Source organism: Trachypithecus francoisi, unplaced genomic scaffold (assembly GCF_009764315.1).
Source record: "Trachypithecus francoisi isolate TF-2019V2 unplaced genomic scaffold, Tfra_2.0 Lachesis_group10, whole genome shotgun sequence".
NCBI lineage: Eukaryota > Metazoa > Chordata > Mammalia > Primates > Cercopithecidae > Trachypithecus > Trachypithecus francoisi.
Window position 1 is genome coordinate 50,022,024 of NW_022681455.1, and position 21,569 is coordinate 50,043,592.

General features: G+C 33.0%; 1 protein-coding gene across 1 annotated transcript; it reads right to left on the minus strand.

The window, feature by feature from the left end:
* Positions 1-12,401: 12,401 nt before the first annotated feature.
* LOC117088536 (beta-defensin 110-like) lies at positions 12,402-20,210 on the minus strand. The gene is made up of 2 exons (XM_033219823.1): positions 20,145-20,210; positions 12,402-12,554 (listed from the first exon to the last, which is right to left on the minus strand). Exons 1-2 carry the CDS (start codon positions 20,208-20,210, stop codon positions 12,402-12,404), a joined length of 219 nt encoding a protein of 72 aa, XP_033075714.1.
* Between the last annotated feature and the right edge of the window lie 1,359 nt (positions 20,211-21,569).

The following is a 21,569-nucleotide window of genomic DNA, read 5'->3' on the forward strand; positions in this document are numbered from 1 at the left end:
ATGTTCATGGTCTAAACTCCCAACTACATGCTACCTGTAAGAAATAAATACTAGATACCAAAATAAAAATAGAATACAAGCAAAACGATGGAAAAAGTCATACTATACTAACAGTAATCAAAAGAAAATTAGAAAAACCTGGACATAATGGCATGCTCCTGTAGTCCCAGCTACTTTGGAGGCTGAAGCAGGACAATCATTTGAGACCAGGAGTTTGAGGCCAGCCTGGGCAATATAGCGAGACCCTGTCTCTAAAAAAAGAAAATAAATAGAGAAAAACAGCTTTAAAGTTAGAATGTCTATGTTAATGTGAGACAAAGTATATTTTCAAGCAAAGAATATCACTGGGAATAAAAGAAGTCATTTCATAATGACAAAGAAGTCAATTCATTAACAGGAAGTAAAAATCCAAGACACTTATGCATCTTATCACAGAGACTCAAAATACATGAAGCAAATAATAATATAACTAAAGAGAGAAATAAAAAATTTCAGTTACAATTAGTGATTTCAATATAGCATTATCAATAATTAATGAAATGCATAGTAGTTTTACCTTAAAAATCCTCAACAAGTTAACCTACGTTGAATTTTGAAATCGTCCCAACCAATAGAGGCAGAATACATTCATAAGAGAACAGAAAATATTTACCTAGATAAACCATATTTTGGACAATAAAATATGTCTTAATAAATTTAAAAAACTGTCAGTATGTTCTCTGATAATAATGGAATTCAATAAATATCAATAAAAGAAATATTTAAAATGTGCATACCTGGGTGGAAAAATTCAAATACTTGAAAGCTAAATAGTGCATTGATAAATAACTCATGAGTCAACAAAGATGAAAAGGAAATTAGAAAACATTTGAAAACGAATAAAAATGAAATACAGCATATAAAAATGTGTAATGCAGCTAAACAGTACTTAGAGAAAATTATATACCATTAAATGCCTTAATTAGAAAAAACAAGTCATAAATAAATGTCAGCTTCCATTTCAAGAAATTAGTGAAAGAAAAGCAAATAAAAACCAAATTTAGCAGAAGAAAGGAAATTATAAATAACATGGGTGAAATCAATAAAACAAAATCAAAATAGAGAAAAATAAAACAGAGTCATTAAGAAGATTAATAAATCCAATAAACCTCTATCCAGAATATTCAGGCACAAAAGAGAAAACTATTCCAAATTCTCGATATTAAGAATATAACAGGCTTCACCATTACAGATTCTACAAATAGTGAAAAAATAATGAGAAAGATTGTGAATATCTTTATAATAAATTTAAATATTTAAAAGAAATGGACTTATTTTTTGAAAAAAATATATACTGCCGAAGCGCACTCAAAAAAAAAAAAAAAAAACCAGGTAAACTCCAACAACCCAAAGTCTATTAAACAAATTAAATTTGTAGTTAAAACCTTCTCATAAATAGAACTCCAGGTGGTGTCAATAAGAAGTTCTACCAAACGTTTAATATGAAAATATTAGTATATCATAACCAAGTAGAGTTCGTCAGGAATACAGATTTGTCTACTATTTGAAAATCATTCAATATAATTTACCACATTAACTGAATTAAAATATATATATATATATAAAGTAATCTTGATAGATGCATGAAAAAAAAGTTTTGAAAAAATCTAAAGCTGTTCCTGACAAAGACGCTCAGGAAATATAAAATAGAAAACATTTCCTTAACCTGATAATTAGCATTTATAATAAAACAACAGTTAAACATCCTACTCAATGGCTAAAAAATGGAATGCATTCTTCCTAAGATGAAGAACCAGGTAAGATGTCCACTTCCATCACTCCTATTCAACATGGTACTGAAGGATTTTACTCAGGGTAATAAACACAAAGAAATGCATAAAATATATCCAGATTGAAACAGAAAAAGTAATATTGTTTTCATTTGCACATTATATGATCAAATATATAGCAAATCCTATGATATTTATGAGAAAGTTACTAAAACAAATAATTGAATTTAGCAAGGTTGTAGGAAACAAGATTAGTGTTCAAAAAAATGTATTTCTACATGTTAGAAATAATCAGAAATATCTTGAAAAGAACAGCATTACAGTAGCACTAAAATATAAAATAGGGACAAATATAATAAATGATGATTTGTACACTGAAAAGTATAGAACATTGCTGAGAGAAATTTAAAAGACCTAAATAAATGGAAAATTACACCAGCTTCATGGATTGAAAGTCTCATCTTCCTTAAGATATCAATTCTCTACAAATTGATTTATAGAATCAATACAAATCCCAATAAAAATCCCTACAAAATATTTGGAGAAATTGACCAGATGATTATTACATTTATAGGGAAATAGAGAGGACCAAGATAGCTACAGCAACTTTGAAAAAGAAAAAGGTTGAAAGATTTACATTATCTGCTTAGGATTTATTGTAAGCCTTTCATAATCAAGATAGTGTGTCATTGACACAAATATAGAAAAATAGATGAACAAATATAGAAAAATAGATGAGGCCGGGCGCGGTGGCTCAAGCCTGTAATCCCAGCACTTTGGGAGGCCGAGACGGGCGGATCACGAGGTCAGGAGATCGAGACCATCCTGGCTAACACGGTGAAACCTCGTCTCTACTAAAAGAATACAAAAAAAAAAAAAAAAAACTAGCCGGGCGAGGTAGCGGGCGCCTGTAGTCCCAGCTACTCGGGAGGCTGAGGCAGGAGAATAGCGTAAACCCGGGAGGCGGAGCTTGCAGTGAGCTGAGATCCGGCCATTGCACTCCAGCCTGGGTGGCAGAGCGAGACTCCGTCTCAAAAAAAAAAAAAAAAAAAAAAAAAAAAGAAAAATAGATGAGTAAGTCTCTATATACATGCTCAATTTACTTTTGGCAAAAGTGCTAGGGCAATTCAAGGGAGAATGAAGGTCTTCAACAAATGGTAGTGAAACTATTGGATATATACTTTAGATCTCATATGATGCACAAAACTGATTCAAAAATTGTAATAGTTCTAAATATAAAACCTACAATTATATAAAATGTCTAGAAGAAAACATAGAAAAAGAATTCATGACCTTGGCTTAGGCAGACATTTAAATACTAAAAGCCGAACTCATGAAAGAAAAATAAAAGAATATTTGTAGTTTTTCAAAATGAAGTACTTTTGTTCTCTATTGATTATCATGAGAATGAAAAGTAGATTACAGATGAGGAGAAAATATTTAAAATTATATTCTTTATAAAAGATTTATTTAGAATACATAAAATTTTACACACTCAATAATAAAAATAACAATCCAATATAATAATGTGCAATAAATTTAAACAGGCACTTAACAAAAGATATGTGGTAGCAAATAAACACATGAAAATGCTCAATATAATTATTCATTTGGTGCTACCAAATTAAAACAACAATCATATACCACTACACACCTATATACTATTAAATTACCTAAGCAAAATAATGTTTTCTAGGTTCAAATATCACATCAAAAGATTCTGAGATTATTGCTATAGTTGTTCTATTTTAATAATGTTTAAATATTTACATAAAAGAGGATGGATATGGAAGAATTAAAGATTTTCAGGCTGCTGACAAAAAAACAGACCTACATTTTTTTACACCCATGATGACAAAGTAGTGAATGTTTCCTTTATTTTCTCTCCTTACCTAAATTTGTATTTTCCAATTTATCCTCACATAAGTCAGTCCTTTCCCTTTTAACACTTTGTCAATATTTCCAACAGAGAACAGTATAGTCTGTTAATGAATACGGAAGGATGCAGATAGCTGTTGGCGGGAATGGAAATTAGCACAGGCATTATGGAAAACAGCATGGAAGTTTCACAAAAAACAAAACTAGATCCGCCATATATTTCAGCACTTTCATTACTTGGCATATATCCAAAGGAAATAAAATCAATATGTTGAAGTGATAGCTGAAAATCCATGTTTATTGCAATGCTATTTAATATAGCCAAGATATAGAATCAACCTAGTGTCCATCACAGCTATCAATGAATAAAGAAAATGTGGCATATATACAAAAATGGAATAATATTCATCCATAAAACAGAATAAAATTCTTTCATTTGCTGCAACATGAATGCACTCGGGGGACATTATGTTAAATGAAATAAGGCAGACACAGAAAGGCAAGCACCACAGGACTCCACTCGTGTGTGAAATCTACAAAAGTTAATTTCTTGTGCTATGTTGGTGTGCTGCACCCATCAACTCGTCAACACCCATCAGCTCGTCATTTATATCAGGTATAACTCCCAGTGCAATCCCTCCCCCTTCCCCCCTCCCCATGATAGGCCCCGGAATATGTAACAAACCTACACGTTATGCACATGTACCCTAGAAGTTAAAGTATAGTAATAATAATAATATTAATAAAGAAAAGTTAATTTCATAGAAGTAGAGAGTAGAATAGTTGTTTACCAGAGACTGGGAAGGAGAGTAGGAAGAGGAGAATCAGGAGAGGTTGGTCAATGACTACAAAGCTACAGAGAAGGAATAAATTTTGATGTTATATAACTCAGTAGGGCAAATATAGCAAATAGCAATGCGGTGTTATATATCAAGATAGCTAGAAAATAATATTGTGAATGCTGTCACCACAAATCAATGATAAATGTTTAAAGTGATGGATATAGTAATTACCCCAATTTGAACATTATTCTATGCACACATGCACTGAAAAATCACATTGTATGCCATAAAAAGGTACAATTTTATGTGCTGTGAATAAATAAAAGATAAATTAATAAAACTCCAGTCTATCACTTGGCACAGATAACAGATGAACACACTTCTTTTGCATATACTGGGTTTCCTCTAATGATAACTGAAGAGATGGAGTATAGGAAAGTAGAACAAAATAGCAAATTGTAGCACAACTTAAACTTTAAATATTAAATCTCTTTATTCATACTACGACTTAGTTCCAGAAGGCAGTGTGATCAATCCCACATGGTATGTTCTCCCAGAGAAAACTTGAATAACGCACAATTTATTCAAATCACTGTCTATTTCAAGATACTCTATTTTAACATTATATATGACCATTCCTCCTAAAAATGCCTTTCTTAATTCTAACCTTATTTCAAATATAGCTCTTTGAAAACCTAATTTTTCTTTTTTTCTATGTTATATGCTTAAATATGAATAGTCTTCAAACTGAGGTCTTTGCTACATTATTATTTATGTATGCATCCATCTATCCATTCACTCATTAAATAAAAATGTATCAAGTATTTACTCTCAGTTAAACTCTGTGCCAGGCTCTAGAGATATCTAATAAGCCAAACATACATGGTAGTCCCTACCCTGAAATACCATCTTTTCTCTGAAATCTTCCCTGATCATTCTAAGAAAAGTGATAATAATCTTCATTGTCTCCTCACAGCATTTATATGTATAACTCATCTGTATTTACAACATTCTACCATAAAGTGTATTTCTCCAAATGTACTGACACACTGGGGATCATATTTCCTACAGAACCCTTTCAAGCCCACAATCCCAATTTTTGTTCTTTTATTCATCCAAGTGAAAATTTCACTGGACAAAAGCAAACAGTCAAGCAAGACTTTATGACTGTTGCAATAGAGGAGACAGACTGAACTTTACTGAAATAAAAGGCAGGCAGGTTTTTCAGGGCTAGGGTCAGCTAGTGGAAAAGTAGCAGAAGACCTTGAGAAGAGATTAATCAATGAGCTACATTGAATACATTGAGTTATTTCTGAATTCTCAAATGCTTTTCTCTGTGATTAGGCCATCTAATTGGTAATTAAAGTTAGTGCCCTTTGAAGTTAGACTCAGCCTCCCACAGAGACTGAGAGATAGTAGTGTTATATCCTTCAATGTGTCCATGTCAAAATAATGGTCCCCAGGTCTTTGAGAAAGAAATTTTTTTGCTTGTAAAACTGGCAAGAGGCTGGGAGAAGTTCTACATATATTTCAAAGGTAGGGAAAAAATTTACAATAGAAAGTTTTCTAAAGTAAATGCAATTAAGAAAAGTGAGGTCAGAGTATCTACAGTCAGGAAGAAACCTGTCTAAAATTTAGTGAAAGCTGAAAGAGCATTAGGTTGTCTTGGTCATATCCTTCAGTGGAGCATTATATCAATCTTGGAGGCTGCTAAAAATTAGGACTGTGTTGTCAATACAACACGACAATATCCTGTCCAAAGAATGTGTTAGGCTTTAAGAAAAGTGGTTATTAGAACACGTCCTTTTGAACAGTTAAAATTCCAGAGAGAGGGAGGGAGAACAGAAATGCTGTTACTATTTTTGTGGAAATTTCCATACACAAATTATAAACATGTAAGATAAAAATAAACTTTTATTTCTGAATTTTGAACTTGAATTTTTGTATTTCAGAATATTAGAAGCTGAGAATTAACCACTGAGGAAGTAGACAAAAAGACACATATGGTTGAGTTAATTTTTATTAATTTAGACCAAAGAACACCAATTGATGAAATATAATATGCAGGAAGAGTTCTAATTGCTTTATCTAAAAGTATCTTTTAACATTTTTTTCTTTTGTACGTATCCTTTCCAAAGAAAGGGTCATGTGACTTGGCATCTTTCTTCTACTGTTTGAGTATATTTTGTCAGTAATGTCAAGGAGGTGCTAACAGTTTGGCCCAAGTTCGGTAAAAAATTAAACAACCATAAACATCAAAAATTTCAAAGGTTAAAAGCATTTCTAGGCAATGGTTAGCAAACTCTTCTGTGCATTTTAATAAATTGAAGAATAGGCTAAACATAGATTGTTGGGACTCATCTCCAGAGTTTTTGACTCGATGAATCTGAGCCCTATCATGTGCATTTCTACCAAGTTCTCAGGTAATGCTAAGACTGCTGCTTCATGAATTACACTTTGCTCTTTGACTGACTCTATCTATATAGGTGTTAGCAAACATTTTCTCTAAAGGGCAATTGTTTCAGGTTTGCTGCCCAAGATGAAAAACTGAAAATAGACAAATAGACCAATGGAACAGAATAGGGAATCAGAAATAAACTCAAATATTTACAGACAACTGATCTTCGACAAAGTAAACAAAAACATAAAGTCGGAAAGCACACCCTTTTCAACAAATGGTGCCGGGATAATTGGCTAGCCTCATGTAGGAGAATGAAACTGGACTCTCATCTCTTACCTTATATAAAAATCAACTAAAGATGGATGAAAGACTTAAACCTAAGACCTGAAATCATAAAAATTCTAGAAGATGGCCAGATGCAGTGGCTCACGCCTGTAATCCCAGCACTTTGGGAGGCCGAGGTGGGTAGACCACCTGAGGTCAGGAGTTCGAGACCAACTGGCCAACATGGTGAAACCCCATCTCTACTAAAAATACAAAAATTAGTCGGGCATGGTGGTGTGCACCTGTAATCCCAGCTACTCGGGAGGTTTAGGAAGGAGAATTTCTTGAACCTAGGAGGCAGAGGTTGCAGTATGCTGAGATCACAATACTGCACTCCAGACTGAAAGACAGGGCAAGACTCTGTCTCAAAAAAAAAAAAAAAAAAAAAAAAAAAAAAAAAAAAAAATCTAGAAGATAACATTGGAAAAATCCTTCTAGATATTTGCTTAGGCAAGGATTTCACTACCAAGAACCCAAAAGCAAATGCAACAAAAACAAAGGTAATTAGCTGGGACCTAATTAAACCAAAGAGTTTTTGCACAGCAAAAGGAACCTTCAGCAGAGTAAAGAGAAAATCTTCACAATCTATACATCTGACAAAGAACTAATATCCAAAATCTACAACTAACTCAAACACGTTGGTAAGAAAAAAACAATCACATCAAAAACTGGGCTAAGGACATGAATAGACAATTCTCAAAAGAAGATAAACAAATGGCCAACAAACATTTGGAAAAATGCTCAACATCACTAATTATCAGGAGAATGCAAATCAAAGCCACAATGTGATACCATCTTACTCCTGCAAAAATGGCCATAATCAAAAAATCAAAAAACAGTAGATGTAGGTATGGATGTAGTGAACAAGGAACACTTCTACACTGCTGGTGGGAATGTAAACTAATATAATCACCGTGGAAAACAGTGTAGAGATTTCCTTAAAGAACTAAAAGTAGAACTACCATTTGATTCAGCAATCCCACTACTGGGTATCTACACCGAGGAAAAGAGGTCATTATTTGAAAAAGATTCTTGCACATGCATGTTTATAGCAGCAAAATTCACAATTGCAAAATTGTGGAACCAATCCAGATGCCCATCAATCAACGAGTGGATAAAGAAACTATGGTGTGTGTGTATATATATATATGTCTCTGTGTGTGTGTATGTATATATACACATATGTATACATACACATATATATACTTCATATATGTGCATATATATTATATATATACATACATATATAAATATATATATACACATATGATGGAATAGTATGCAGCCATAAAAAGGAATGAATTAACAGCATTTGCAGTGACCTGGATGAGACTGGAGACTATTACTCTAAATGAAGTAACTCAGGAATGGAAAACTAAACTCCTATGTTCTCACTGATACGTGGGAGCTAAGTTTTGAGGAAGTAAAGGCATAAGAATGATACAATGGACTTTGGTGATTTGGGGGAAGAATGGGAAGGGAGCAAGGGATAAAACACAACAAATATGGTGCAATGTATACTGCTCGGGTGAAGGGTGCACCAAAATCTCACAGATCACCACTAAAGAACTTACTCATATAACCAAATACCACCTGTACCCCTATAACTTATGGAAAAATAAAAAAAAAAAATTAAAAAAAGTAAAAAAAGAAAAACTGAGGATATTATTTAGAGACTTAAATAAATGAGAGAAAACAAATTTCCACAAATTTTCAATTGACAAAAATACAATATATTTTAATAATGATGGTGCACATTATCTTTTTGAATACAGATCAACTAATGAGAAGAATTCTTATTCAACATTTTGATTGAGGTTCATCAAGCAAAGATTGATGATAAGATGATGTTCATCTTATCAAATCAGTTATAAATGTTTATTTGTAAATACAATTCCTAATTGACAGGAAATATGAAAGAAGGGCCAAATTCTGTCCATGAGCTATAGTTTTTTTGATCCCTGCTATACAGAGACATAGATAAATATAAGAAGATGTATAGAAAATCTAATCCAATTCTTTCATGTTACAGGTTAAAAAATGAGATCCCAAGTGATGAAATAACTTGCCTATTTTTTTAACCATGAATCTTTAACTTGATATAAAAGAATAAAAATGAAAAAAATGAGATTTTAAGAGATAATAAAAATGAAAATAAAATAAAATGAAAGATAATAAAATGAAAAAAGGAAAGATTTAGGCACAGGTCAGGAAATTGAATTAATTTTGAATCACATTTTTGCTGATAAAGAAAAAGAGAATTCAGGAACAGCTGGAAAAGGAAAATCAATACATCTCTGGGCAACGTTTATTTAATAGTTATCTGTTGAGTATAAGCCATGTGCCAGGGATTTTTTAAGGAGCTGGTGGTATATCAGGGAACACATGAGAAAGTACGAGTCATCAATTCCAGCAAAAATTGAAATAAAAATTACTTCAACACTTCTATTTATTTTCAGATAATCAGTACATGGGCATTAATTCAGGATATCTGGCAACATAATTGATTTGATGACATACTTCTTAGGTAAAGAAATCTCAGCCAGGAGCCGGGAACTCTCCTGTAATCCCAGCACTTTGGGAGGCCGAGGCGGGCAGATCACGAGGCCAAGAGATCGAGACCATCCTGGCCAATATGGTGAAACCCTGTCTCTACTAAAAACACAAAAATTAGCTAGGCATGGTGGCGGGTGCCTGTAGTCCCAAATACCTGGGAGGCTGAGGCAGGAGAATTGCTTGAACCCAGGAGGTGGAGGTTGCAGTGAACCGAGATTGCACCACTGTACTCCAGCCTGGGCGACAGAGCAAGACTCCATCTCAAAAATTAAAAAAAATAATAAAAATAAAAATAAAATAAAGAAGAAAAAAGGAAATCTCACTAAAAGATAGCTCTTATGTAAGCTTGTAAGCTATTAGCTATTACATTCTATATTCAGGTTCCCTTATAGTTGGAAGGGTAGTACAAGTTGTACTTAAAGACAGGTCAATGGATGTGATATTCTGGTAGTACCCAGAAGAGAATAATAAGGTAGTATTTTTCTTAATGGGAATTAGTTCATTGACAATAGGCTAAGGATAAGGAAAAGGTAAACAGTCCTTACTCTAGCTATACACTATTACCATAGATAAGTTTTTGGGGCTGAAAACTATATTCAAATATTTTCTCCAAGACTTTACAGTGTCAACAAGATTAGAATCTAAATAACTGTAAGTAAATAATAGTGATGTAATTAATGCAATGATCTTTTAATACCTAGAGCATTATCATTATTTTGTCAAGAAATAAACCAGTGATTCCTTCTCTAATTCAGCAATACAAATATCCCTGCATAAAAGTTTACACTACCTGGTGAAATTCTGATCTTAAAAGAGAACATTGTGTATATATACGTCTTTTTTTTTTTTTTTTTTTTTTGAGACGGAGTCTCCCTCTGTCACCCAGGCTAGAATGCAGTAGAGTGATCTCGGCTCACTGAAACTCCGCCTCCCTGGTTCATGCCATACTCCTGCCTCAGCTGCCCGAGTAGCTGGGACTACAGGCGCCCGCCACCACTCCCGGATATATTTTGTTTTCATTTTTAGTAGAGATGGGGCTTCACCGTTTAGCCAGGATGGTCTCGATCTCCTGACCTCGTGATCCACCTGGCTCGGCCTCCCAAAGTGCTAGGATTACAGGCATGAGCCATCGCGCCTGGCCAGAACATAATTTTTTGAAAAAAGAAAATAAAAAGAAGAATCTTCATGATAGAAAATTTATTAGTAGAAAGGTATAAAAGACATTTCTTCACATGTAAGGTGCTGAAATGAGGGAACTGAGAAGTTTTGCCTCTCTGGGGCTTATTAAGAATAAAAAGAGTTCTATGCTTGGTTAAATAGTGTTATCATCAAAGGGCAAGTAGTAAGAAAGATTATTGTACTTTCATAAAAATAGTAAGATTTTTCTGTAGAGCTGTCTATCCAGACATTTATTGCTTGTCTTGATTAGATGGAACCTTATAGCTCTAAATCTATGTAAAAAAATAACATATATTTCAGTTAGAGTAACCTGGTCAATTATAAGCACATGGTGCATGTCACAACATTGGTCATATCTTGTTAAACTAAGTAACATCACCCCATCTCTGACCTCCACAGCACTACTGCTGGAAACAAAAAAGCCATCCTTCCTTAGTGAGGATTTTTGGGGTAAATAATATTGTCCCTAGGGTGTCCAAGAAAGTCCTCATTTTTGCTACTACACAATCTCTGCTTTTCCTGTATCTTCATCATTCCTAGGATTACTGTAACATTTCCCAAGTTTTCCATATGAACATCAGCTGCACAGCCCTCCTACAAATAAGTCTAACATTATCCTCTTAGGCAAAACTAACTCAGCTAGATTTCATGATGGATCTTAGAAACAGGAGTTATTCTGAGTTATGAGTCACGTTTACTCATCAGTTAATTGAGCTTTGTTACACAAAACTGACCGTAGTTATAGCATTCTAACTCTTGCCTCAACCAAATTGAAATTTCCTTCATCAGACACATTCTCTGAGGGTATAAAATTGAGTTGGCCAGACATCAGCCCTCCCCTGCTGAAACAAAGGTACCTATTCCTTAGATTCCTTATGAGATTTTCTTTGAAAAAAGAATCACGCAGCTAAAAGGGGCTCTATATCTCAGATCTTGTTATTTATCCTTTTGCCGTGCTATGAATAATGCTTAATTACCCTACAGACAGAGCATTGTTAAATTGTATCATTTCAAAAGCATAGTATTGTTAAATGTATGCAAAAACACATCAGACAGGTCAAAATTGGTAGCTGTCGTATTTGTAAGGGAAGAAACACATTTTCTGTTAAAGAAGAGTAGATGGCTTAGAGGGATTTTGGTGTGGAAACCAGGATATATGAATATAACCATAATCCTCATAGCAAATCTGGCAATAAGGTCACATACACATATTTAGAGAGGGAGCAGAGTAACTCAGATAAGTAATATGAATGTCTGAGAGTCAAAGCGTAAATAATGAGATTATAAACATAATTAGAGTCTGTTTCCTTGTTTCGCTAATGTCAATTTGAAATACAAAAATCCCCAATGAATAAGTAGAGACTAAATTCATTGTATGTAAATAGATATATTTAGAATATAAAAGTGTGTATTTTCATTAAATGTTGCAAACATTTTTTTTTACCTACTCTTGAGTGAAAAACATGCATCTCTGTTCCAGACTTGATCTTCAATAGTACTTCTTTTCCGAGTTTATACGCAGCACTGACTTCTCCATTTAATGCAGTATCCATAATCATATTCAACATCATCACAAAACGTTTTACATATTCCTCTCACTTTTTCGCATCTCTCAAATCTATATTTTGGTTCAAAATAGCTTCTGGCTGCAAGCAAGAAAAATATCTGAAGTTATTAGTCTATTATTGATTTGGGGTTTTCTTGCTAAAGAAAGACAAAAACTGTTACAGTTATGAGATCATGTGTGTGCAAGTTGGAGAGAGTGGAATGTCAAGTTGTTTTGTAGCAGAATTTATGAATCATTTCAGAAAATGACTGAGCTACTAACATTACACTAGCACAAAATGTTTCTGTCCTTATCTTGCAGCTCACATCCATACTAAATTTCAGCTGGCTCAGTCTACAGTAATAATGAGCAAGTGACATACAATTTGGTACTTAATTGTATGTATTTTTGTCAAACATTTGTTGTGATACTTTGTTATTGCAGCCAAAATATAAGCCCTTCTATAATAGTTAAAATTTATTTTGATTCTTTATCTCTTTTCTATTTGAACATAGTGGTCACACAAATAGTAATCATAGAGAAACTACAGAAGACTTCTAATGTACTGACTTCACTGATAGGGCAATTGATCGAGAAAACTAAAAACTAAAGTATTTTAGATATACATAGAGAAATATAATTTTGTTGTACAAGGCCTATCTAGTAAAAAGAGAAGCCTCACATTAGTATTCTCTTACAGTTTCTTGTGAACCATCTAAGACATGAAAAGAAAGATGTTCTGAGATTCCAAAATCACAGTTTTCTATTCATACATTAAACTATAGTAAATAGAGGCAAATTATTTTGCTACTTTAAAGTTTTATTGTTCCTAATGATTCAACTGTTCTCTGAAAATGCCTTTAGAGTAGAAAAGAGACTTTGGAGTCAGGCATATTTTTATTCTTCAATTTTATCAATGTACTTATCTATCTGTGGTCAGTCATTCTACCTATCTGGATGATATAATATAATAAACATAATTATCATAAATATATCTTGAGTATTAAATTTTGTTATGTGTGCATATGTGTCAGGAAAAATGAGGCAAAATAATTTTGTTAAAATTTAGAGAATGAATTGAATTCAGATTTAAATTATGTAATATCTATTAATAGAATTTAATTGTCCATATAGAATCTAATTGAAATTTAGAAAAATGTTTCATTTCAACTCAAAATGGTAGGCATTTATTTTAGTACCTAGTATTCACCAGGCATTAGGTTCCGAAGTAGAGAAAAACTAGAGAAGATCTCTACAGCACTTACTGATTGCCCTTAATTAAGTTGGTAGAAAATAATTAAATATAAGGTAGAAGAGACTGTCAGGTGGATTTTGACATGTAAAAAAATTATATATATATATATACACATATAGACATATATATGACATGTAAATTATATATTTTTGACATGTAAATACATATATATTTTTAGTGAATGGTAAACTAATTTATAATGACAGAATCCCTACCACTGGTGAATTTTGGTGAAATCAAAATTTTGGCAAAGTTATTTCAGAGACATATTTGATATAAATGAGGTTAGGAAGACAATGATGCATAATTGCTTTTACTTTTTGTAACTGTTGCTAGGATAGAAACTTTTTAAGCCAATCAACATTCCTGAGCCATTATATTTTGTCAACTCTAAAACCACCAAAATCTATAGTGGTTTTTAAGATACATTCAAATTAGAAAAATGTATAGACTTACAGAAATAATAGTAATATTTAAAATGTACTAATTTTGTTCTTTCTAATTATTTTAAAGAACAAGAAAGTTTTGAGTTATGAGGAAATCTATAGAACCATATAAAAACAAAAAGCATGCATTGTAAGATTGGTTCTATTGCTTAGTATTTATTTGCAAATTATGGCTTACTATAGAATCAAAGGTTTGCCATGTGTAAATTATGAATGATAATAACATCTCTTTGTATTGTTATGAAAATTGATTATGCAGTATATATAAAAACAATTTTAAGGTGTTGAATACTATACAAATGTCATCCATAAGTGCATGAGTATCTATGTGAGATGAAACTTGGTGATACACACCACGTAAAAACAAATTGTTTGGAGGAAAGATGGATAGTATCTCCTTCACTCACTTATACTTCTGCACATTTTGTACATCACTAGAGAAACTGAGCCCATGATAACTATTTTTCATAAAAAAGAGAGAAATTCAAATGCTCGTTTGGGGACTCAGTCAGGAGAATATATTCCAAAAGGTTTCTGGGAGTCTTATCAAGAGTGAGGTACCACAAATAGAGTGGAGATATGCTGTGGACATTATCACAATCCTGTATGCACACAGATGGGACCAAATATGTTAGAAAACTAGAGGTTGAAAGCTCAGTGGTCTCCATGACTCAATATTAGTTTTTTCAAGAGGTATGTAGAGTTTTTCACTCTCCCAAGTGAAGTGTCTGGCATATATCTCTCCATCTCCTCGCAAATAACATCTCTGAGGGTGACTGCTTCACCTATCTCATGATGCTCCCGGAAATGTCATCCATAAGTGCAGAGTTGAAAGTAGAGGGAGGCAGTGTTGAAAGTAAAAAGAGTTATGTTTTGGAGGATGTTTGCTCTTGCTGGATAGAAGCTGAAGTCAAGGCAGAAGCAAGGCCATGCGTCAGTAGAAATTTTGAAAAGGTATGATCTTTCAAAATCATATAGAATTAAGTTTCATGTTTGGATATTTTATTTGTCATTTTGCTATATAGGACAAATGATTTAGATCACTGGATTTCAGTTTCCTTATTACATTGAGGTTTTATTGAAATTTCAAAAGATATAATGAGATAAAATATGCAGGCTGCTCTTAAAGTGTTAAAAATTAATAAGCCTTCAAAATCAGGTCATTCTCATTCCCTTTGTCTTTATTTGTCTTTTGGATTTCATGCTAAAACCTTACAAAGCCTTACCCTAAGTAGAGCACTGTTACTCACTATTTATGCCCTGCTATCACATTGTTACTAGTGTTTAATTCCTGCTATGACTTTTTGCTATAGTTTAACCACAAACTTCTGGTCTGAAAGTTACAGTAGGCTAGGCCCATTGTATACCTCATTCACTGATTTATTTCAGCACATAGCAAAATGCTTGAAACAAAATACTCAATAAATACAATAAATAACTGAAAAAAAAGCATGAGTGAATACATATGTTATTATATATAGGGACCTAATTCATATTATATACTAAAAAACTCTCTATGCTTTATTACAAATTATTCATCAGTTATTTCCTGTCAGTTTAGCAAATGACTTAAGCCCTATATTTGCAGTTTCCTTAACTGAAAAAATGCATTTAATAACACTTCAGAGGGTTGTGTGGCAATCAAATGAGATAATAGATAAGGAAATATTGTTTGGCCCATAATTTTATGAAGCAAGTTTTCATTGTCATTGTAAATGAGTAATTTATAGATTTATAGCAGGTTAAAATAAACTTTTCTTAATTTACATATTTTTCTCTACTTTTACTGTTAAATGAAGAGAATGCTCTCTTTGTGATTCATACACACATTAGTCAGCAAATATGTTGTGTTGGTCCTGTGCTAGGTGGGGACAAAAATAAATAAAACATTTAAGCTCTTCATCCTCAAAGGACAATTACTATTTGTTGGGAGATGATGACATAGGTGAGAAAAAAAAATGCATCACTTTTAAAGGCAATTCTGAGATACAAGCAAAATGTCCTTGCATCATAAAAGAAAGAGTTGTAAACTCTTCCTGGAGTAGTCTATTTTGACTATTACTACTTTAACTGCTACTACCACAGCCACTACTAATAGCTAGGTTTTATTAAGTGTTCCCTAGGTTTCAGATTCTTTTCTAAGCCAGTTATATTTATTTTTTGATTTACTTTTCCAATAATGCTTCCCATTTCATATATAAGGATAGTTGAATTCAGCTCTGCATAAGGATTCAGAGGGAGTAGGAGAGCAAGCAGCAAACAAAGCTAGGTTTGTTGGACTCAAAAGCAATATATGCTTCATTGCTTCACTAAGGAGCTGACAGGTGGCCGGATCTTCAAAAGATAAAAGCGTATTTTCCTGAAATTGTGGAGAAGGTCTTACAAGCAAAAAGATGTATCCTCAACATAGATACTATGTTTTAAAGAATGTGTGATCAATGCAGAATGGTATGACCTTTTAGCACAATAGAAATCATATGGATGTGAACTTTAGAAAGTCAAGCAGGGCAAAGGTGGCAAAAGGCCCTACCAAGGTAAGGAGTTGAATATTATCATGAATGGAGTGGTAAAACTGATGAGATTTTAAGCATCTTTTCAACTTTTTTTTCTCTTTTAAGGGAGGAAGTAGAGAAATTTTTGTAGTAGGAAATCTATGTTGAAGTTTATTAAAACAGTCTAAATGAGAAATGGTGAATAAGATAATTAAGTTAATGAAAATAAAGAGGAGAAAGTTAAACTAGAAGATATTTCTGAATGAGAAGTAGCCCAATAGATAAGTTTTGGATTTGTGGGGAAAGGAAACCGGGACATAGAGAAGCAATAACCAGAAGTGTTTTAGCTTGTAAGACTGCGTGACTGATTATGAAATGACAATGTTTTGGCCTTCAGGATGTATGTTTGATACTGAAACAGAATAAAAGACATGGAACAGATTTTAGCCCTTGTGCGTAACATGAGTTCATTTTGAACGCACTATGATTAAAGAATCTGGAGGCTATCCAATAGGTTCACAAAGTAGTAATAAATACAGTTTTGTGGTTTAAGACGGAGGTTGAGAAAAAGATTTGATAGGAGAAGTCACTGGCGTTAACAAGATAATACAGAGAAAGCACATAAAAATAAGAGGAAAGGGGATTCAGGGACAAGACATTGGAGGTCATTGACATTTAGAAGACTATCAAAAATAGATCATTCAATTAATAATTGTCAAAATAGCAGTCAATTCTAGCATGTGTTCAGAAGTCCAGCAAGATAAATGATTAAAATAAACTTTTGAGTTTGCTTTATGAAACATTTATAACATGAGCAAGAAGAGTTTCAGTTAATTGATGTGAGTGAATTTATGGTGGGAAGAGTGTAAAAGAGTTAATGAAATGGAGACTATGGGTCTAAGATTCTTTTTAAGAAATTTGATGAAGAAGAGAATAAGGCAGATTAGAAAGTGACTTGAAGAAAAATTAAGAAAAAAATATAGGAGAATTTTTGTAAGATGGAAGAGACTTGAGAATATCTGTGTTTACTAGTTAGAACCATATAACGTTGGAAAAAAATTTAAGAATATTTGATTCCCAAAATGGCAAAGTCATATGTATTCAAATATATAGGAAGAAATGAAATCTTCAACAAACAACGGAGAAAAGATGCCAGAACAGGATAGTTGTGAAGAATACCTACAGCCTACTCAACTTACACACTCCTTGAAAACTCCTTTACAAATTCTCAGCTCTCCTTGCAATTTCAAAATATACTTCCTGTCTTCACTCTCAGCTAGTGATCTTGCTCCCTTCGATTCAATGATCCAATTGAAGATTCCTGAGACTTTCCACAGACTTTTAGCACCAAATTAACCTGCCAATCAGCATCTAACTCTGTGTATTCTACCCTTTCTGTTTATGAATGAATAAAGCATCCCCATGCTCTAATGAAGAGCTAATCCCTTAATCTCTGCATTAGATGTCATCCTGTCTTGCCAACTTAAAAGATTACTGTCTCCACTCTCATATTCTGTCTCTTAGCCACTTGCTAAATCTGCTTGATATGACAAACTTTACATGTCCAAAATTGGATCAATTGTCCAACCAAAATTTGTTACATCTAGTATCCTTCCCATTTTAGTCAATGGCACAGCTCAATCTTTCCAATTGCTCAGACAAGAAATCTTGGATTCATTCTTTACCCCTCTGTCTGCCACAGGCAAAATGTAATCCCTCATGAAATCTAGCTAACTCTACCTTTAACAGATCCAGAATTCTACATCCATTCCTCATTGCTTGTATTATTACGGACTTAGCTAATATAATTTACCACCTATATTATTTACTACTTATATTATTTTAATAACTTCAGAGAGACCTTTAAAAAATTCAAATTATGTCTCTCCCCTGGCTAAAACCCTTTGAATTGCTCTCAGAATAAAAGTCAAGATCTTTTCTAGCTCCTTAAAATCCCTGGGTAATCAATTTGTCAAGATATTTTCTCTCCAACTTCCTCTCCCAGGACTCACCTCCTGAATTACTCTTCTCAGCAATTCTTTTCTCCCAGGTGTTCCCCCACACATTCCAGATGTGCTTTTATGAACACTTCTTTCAGCCTTTACAATAGGGCTCCATGACAAATCATATTTAAAATTACTATAGGCCAGGATTGTGGGTCACTACACTCTACTTTGTTTCCTTTTCTCTAGCACTTATTGCCTTGTAATATAATAGATAATCTGCTTATTTCTTGTATTTACTGTTTATATTTGTATCCACTCACTATACTATGAGCTCCATAAAAACAGAGAACATTGTTAGTTTTGTTTTGTTTTTTATGTGTCCCAGTCATATTGTACTCTGACACATAGTAGGTGTTCAATAGATGTTTATTGAATTGGTAAATAAATGAGGGAGAATATATTGAATGTAGTCTAACCTATGTATTATCCGTATTACAAATTGACATTGATCTTTTTGAAAGAATATTCCATGCCTTATTCATTTGTGAACTCTATCAAGTTGGATATTACCTAAAAATCAGTTTGTAGTCAATCAATATCAGTTCCTTAAGCCAGGAGCTATAATTTTTCAATCTCTAAATCCAAAACCTATGACATTAAACCTGGGAAGAAGTAATCCACTTATGAAAAGTTGCCTGAGTAAGTACATTGCTAATTGGAATTAGATTTTGTTCTTGCCCAAGGACATTGAGGTAAAATAAATACTGAAATAGGTTGGGTTTGAATACATTATATCAGGTAGGAGTCTAATTTATCTCTTCCTAGTTCGTGTGAGAATTTGATGGTGATAAATCTAATTTCAATATACTGCTTTTAATTGATTCATATGGGTATTGAACTACCAAATAACAGCAAAAATTCCAACACTTGGTGGCATCTATTTTAACAGAGTCACTGCTCAAGACTCACAAAAAACTAAATGTGAAGGAAAATAGAGTGTCATGAAAATTTATATTGTGGGCCATAGGAGGGAAAAATACAAAACTCTCAGGTTTTAGAACGAATTAGTTTAACATTATCTAGTTCTTTTGTAAGTTCACACAATAAAAATTACAATGTATCAGCAAGAAAATCACCAGAAATCTTTCCATTTTTAAGCATTTTTTTGCCTTCCTTTTGTTAATAAATTACAAACTTAGACACATGTAAATTCTGGGGGCAGAATAATTAGTAACACCTTTATCTTTTTAAGGAAGCAGGCTGAAGAACTTCATCAAAGGGGTTTCTAGAGTTTTCAGACTTTTTTTTTTTTGACACGGAAAACACTTAAAAGATTTCCTCAGGAAAAAAAACATTAATTTTGAGATTGATGCATGTAGGTTCACATTCTCCTTTAAGTTTCTTTCATTTGTTCCTTGAGCTGAAGGCAGAGGCTGATGGCTTAAATGTATTGAACACAAGTAAAGGCTATCTTAGAAATTTAGATGGTTTTCATGCTCTCTGTCAAGCACCGAAAGAGAGTACACCAGTAGTTTTAGCACAGCCTAATTTATGTGCAGATATGCCTCACGCGTTTTTTAGAAAATCTCTCATCTTCTTGCTGGCTCCTAACAAACTCAACTCTTATTTTCTCCATATTAATAGTATATTAGGCCTCTCAGTTCTGCTTTAGAGGTCTTGGTGCAGTGATGGCTCAGCCCCTACTTAGGTAAAATAAATAAATTTCAAACTTCCATAACTTTCATTTTAAACATTTATTTTTACTAATCTCTTTCTTGACGTAGCTAATACATTCATTATCCAAAAGTTAGGCCAATTTTTCTTTCTGGAGCCACCAATATATCACCTCTAGTCCATACATAATATATAAAAAATTTAAATAGATAACTATTTCTCATAAAACACAGAAAATGTAATTGGCCACCTGAAAATCTCACTGATTTTTTTATTGTTTCCATTGTCATTTTTAAATTTTTGTGAGAGTGGGTGCTTGACTTCATAAATAAGTAATTCTCAGCCAAGTGTAAATTTGTTCCCTCCCCCAAAGAGGATGTTTGGCAATATAGGTAGACATTTTTGATTATCACAATTGGGAGAAAGTGTGCTATTCGCATCTAGGGGGTAGGAGGTAAGAATGCTGAAAAACATATAATGAGCAGAATACCTCCCACAACAAAGATTACCTGGACCAAAATATCAACAGTGCCAAGGCTGAGAAACCCTGTTATAAATAATATTGTAAAGATACTTTTGAAGATATTTACATTGCAAGAAAACACAAAACAATCAAAGACTATGTAAATTTTATCTGAATAGAGAAAAAAAATTTCCCCATTCATGGCTTGTTGTAGATAACGCTTAGTATGAGCATACTTAGATCTCATATCTGCGTTTGAAGAATAGACTGGATCCACAGAGAGACCATAATAAAAATATCAAGAGAGCAGCAAGTCCCTGGAATTTCTTGATTTACCATCTCCTTTTGAGTCTAAGTCTGACCTATATGTATGATTTAATACCTTTCATTTTTCTTTAATTTGACAAAAGATTATTTCATTTTATTTTGAGGAGTAGGAAGAGAGGATTCTGTTTTATTATTATGTTGTGGTGTTGACGATGTTTCTTAAGAATTTTGAATTAATTAATTCTTAAGAATTTCGATTTTGAATTTTGAATCAATTAATGTTTAAATTGTATTCCAGAATTAGCTCTTCTGAATGGAAAACAAATGGTACAGAGGCATCACTGAGCTGTTTTAGGGAGGAATACTGTGGATCCTCAGAGGCAGTAGTAGAGGAACTGAGGCAGAGTGAAATTGAAAAGTGAAGGTAATTGCTGCTTCCTTTTGTCATGTATCTCCTCAGACATAGTCATCTCTCAGGACTGAATAGCTGCATTAAACTATTAGTCATAGTTTTTGACTTTTTTGGCCTAAATTTTCAGTTATTTTCTCCTCTTCTTTCTGAAGTTCTTCTCCTTTCTTTTTACTACCTCT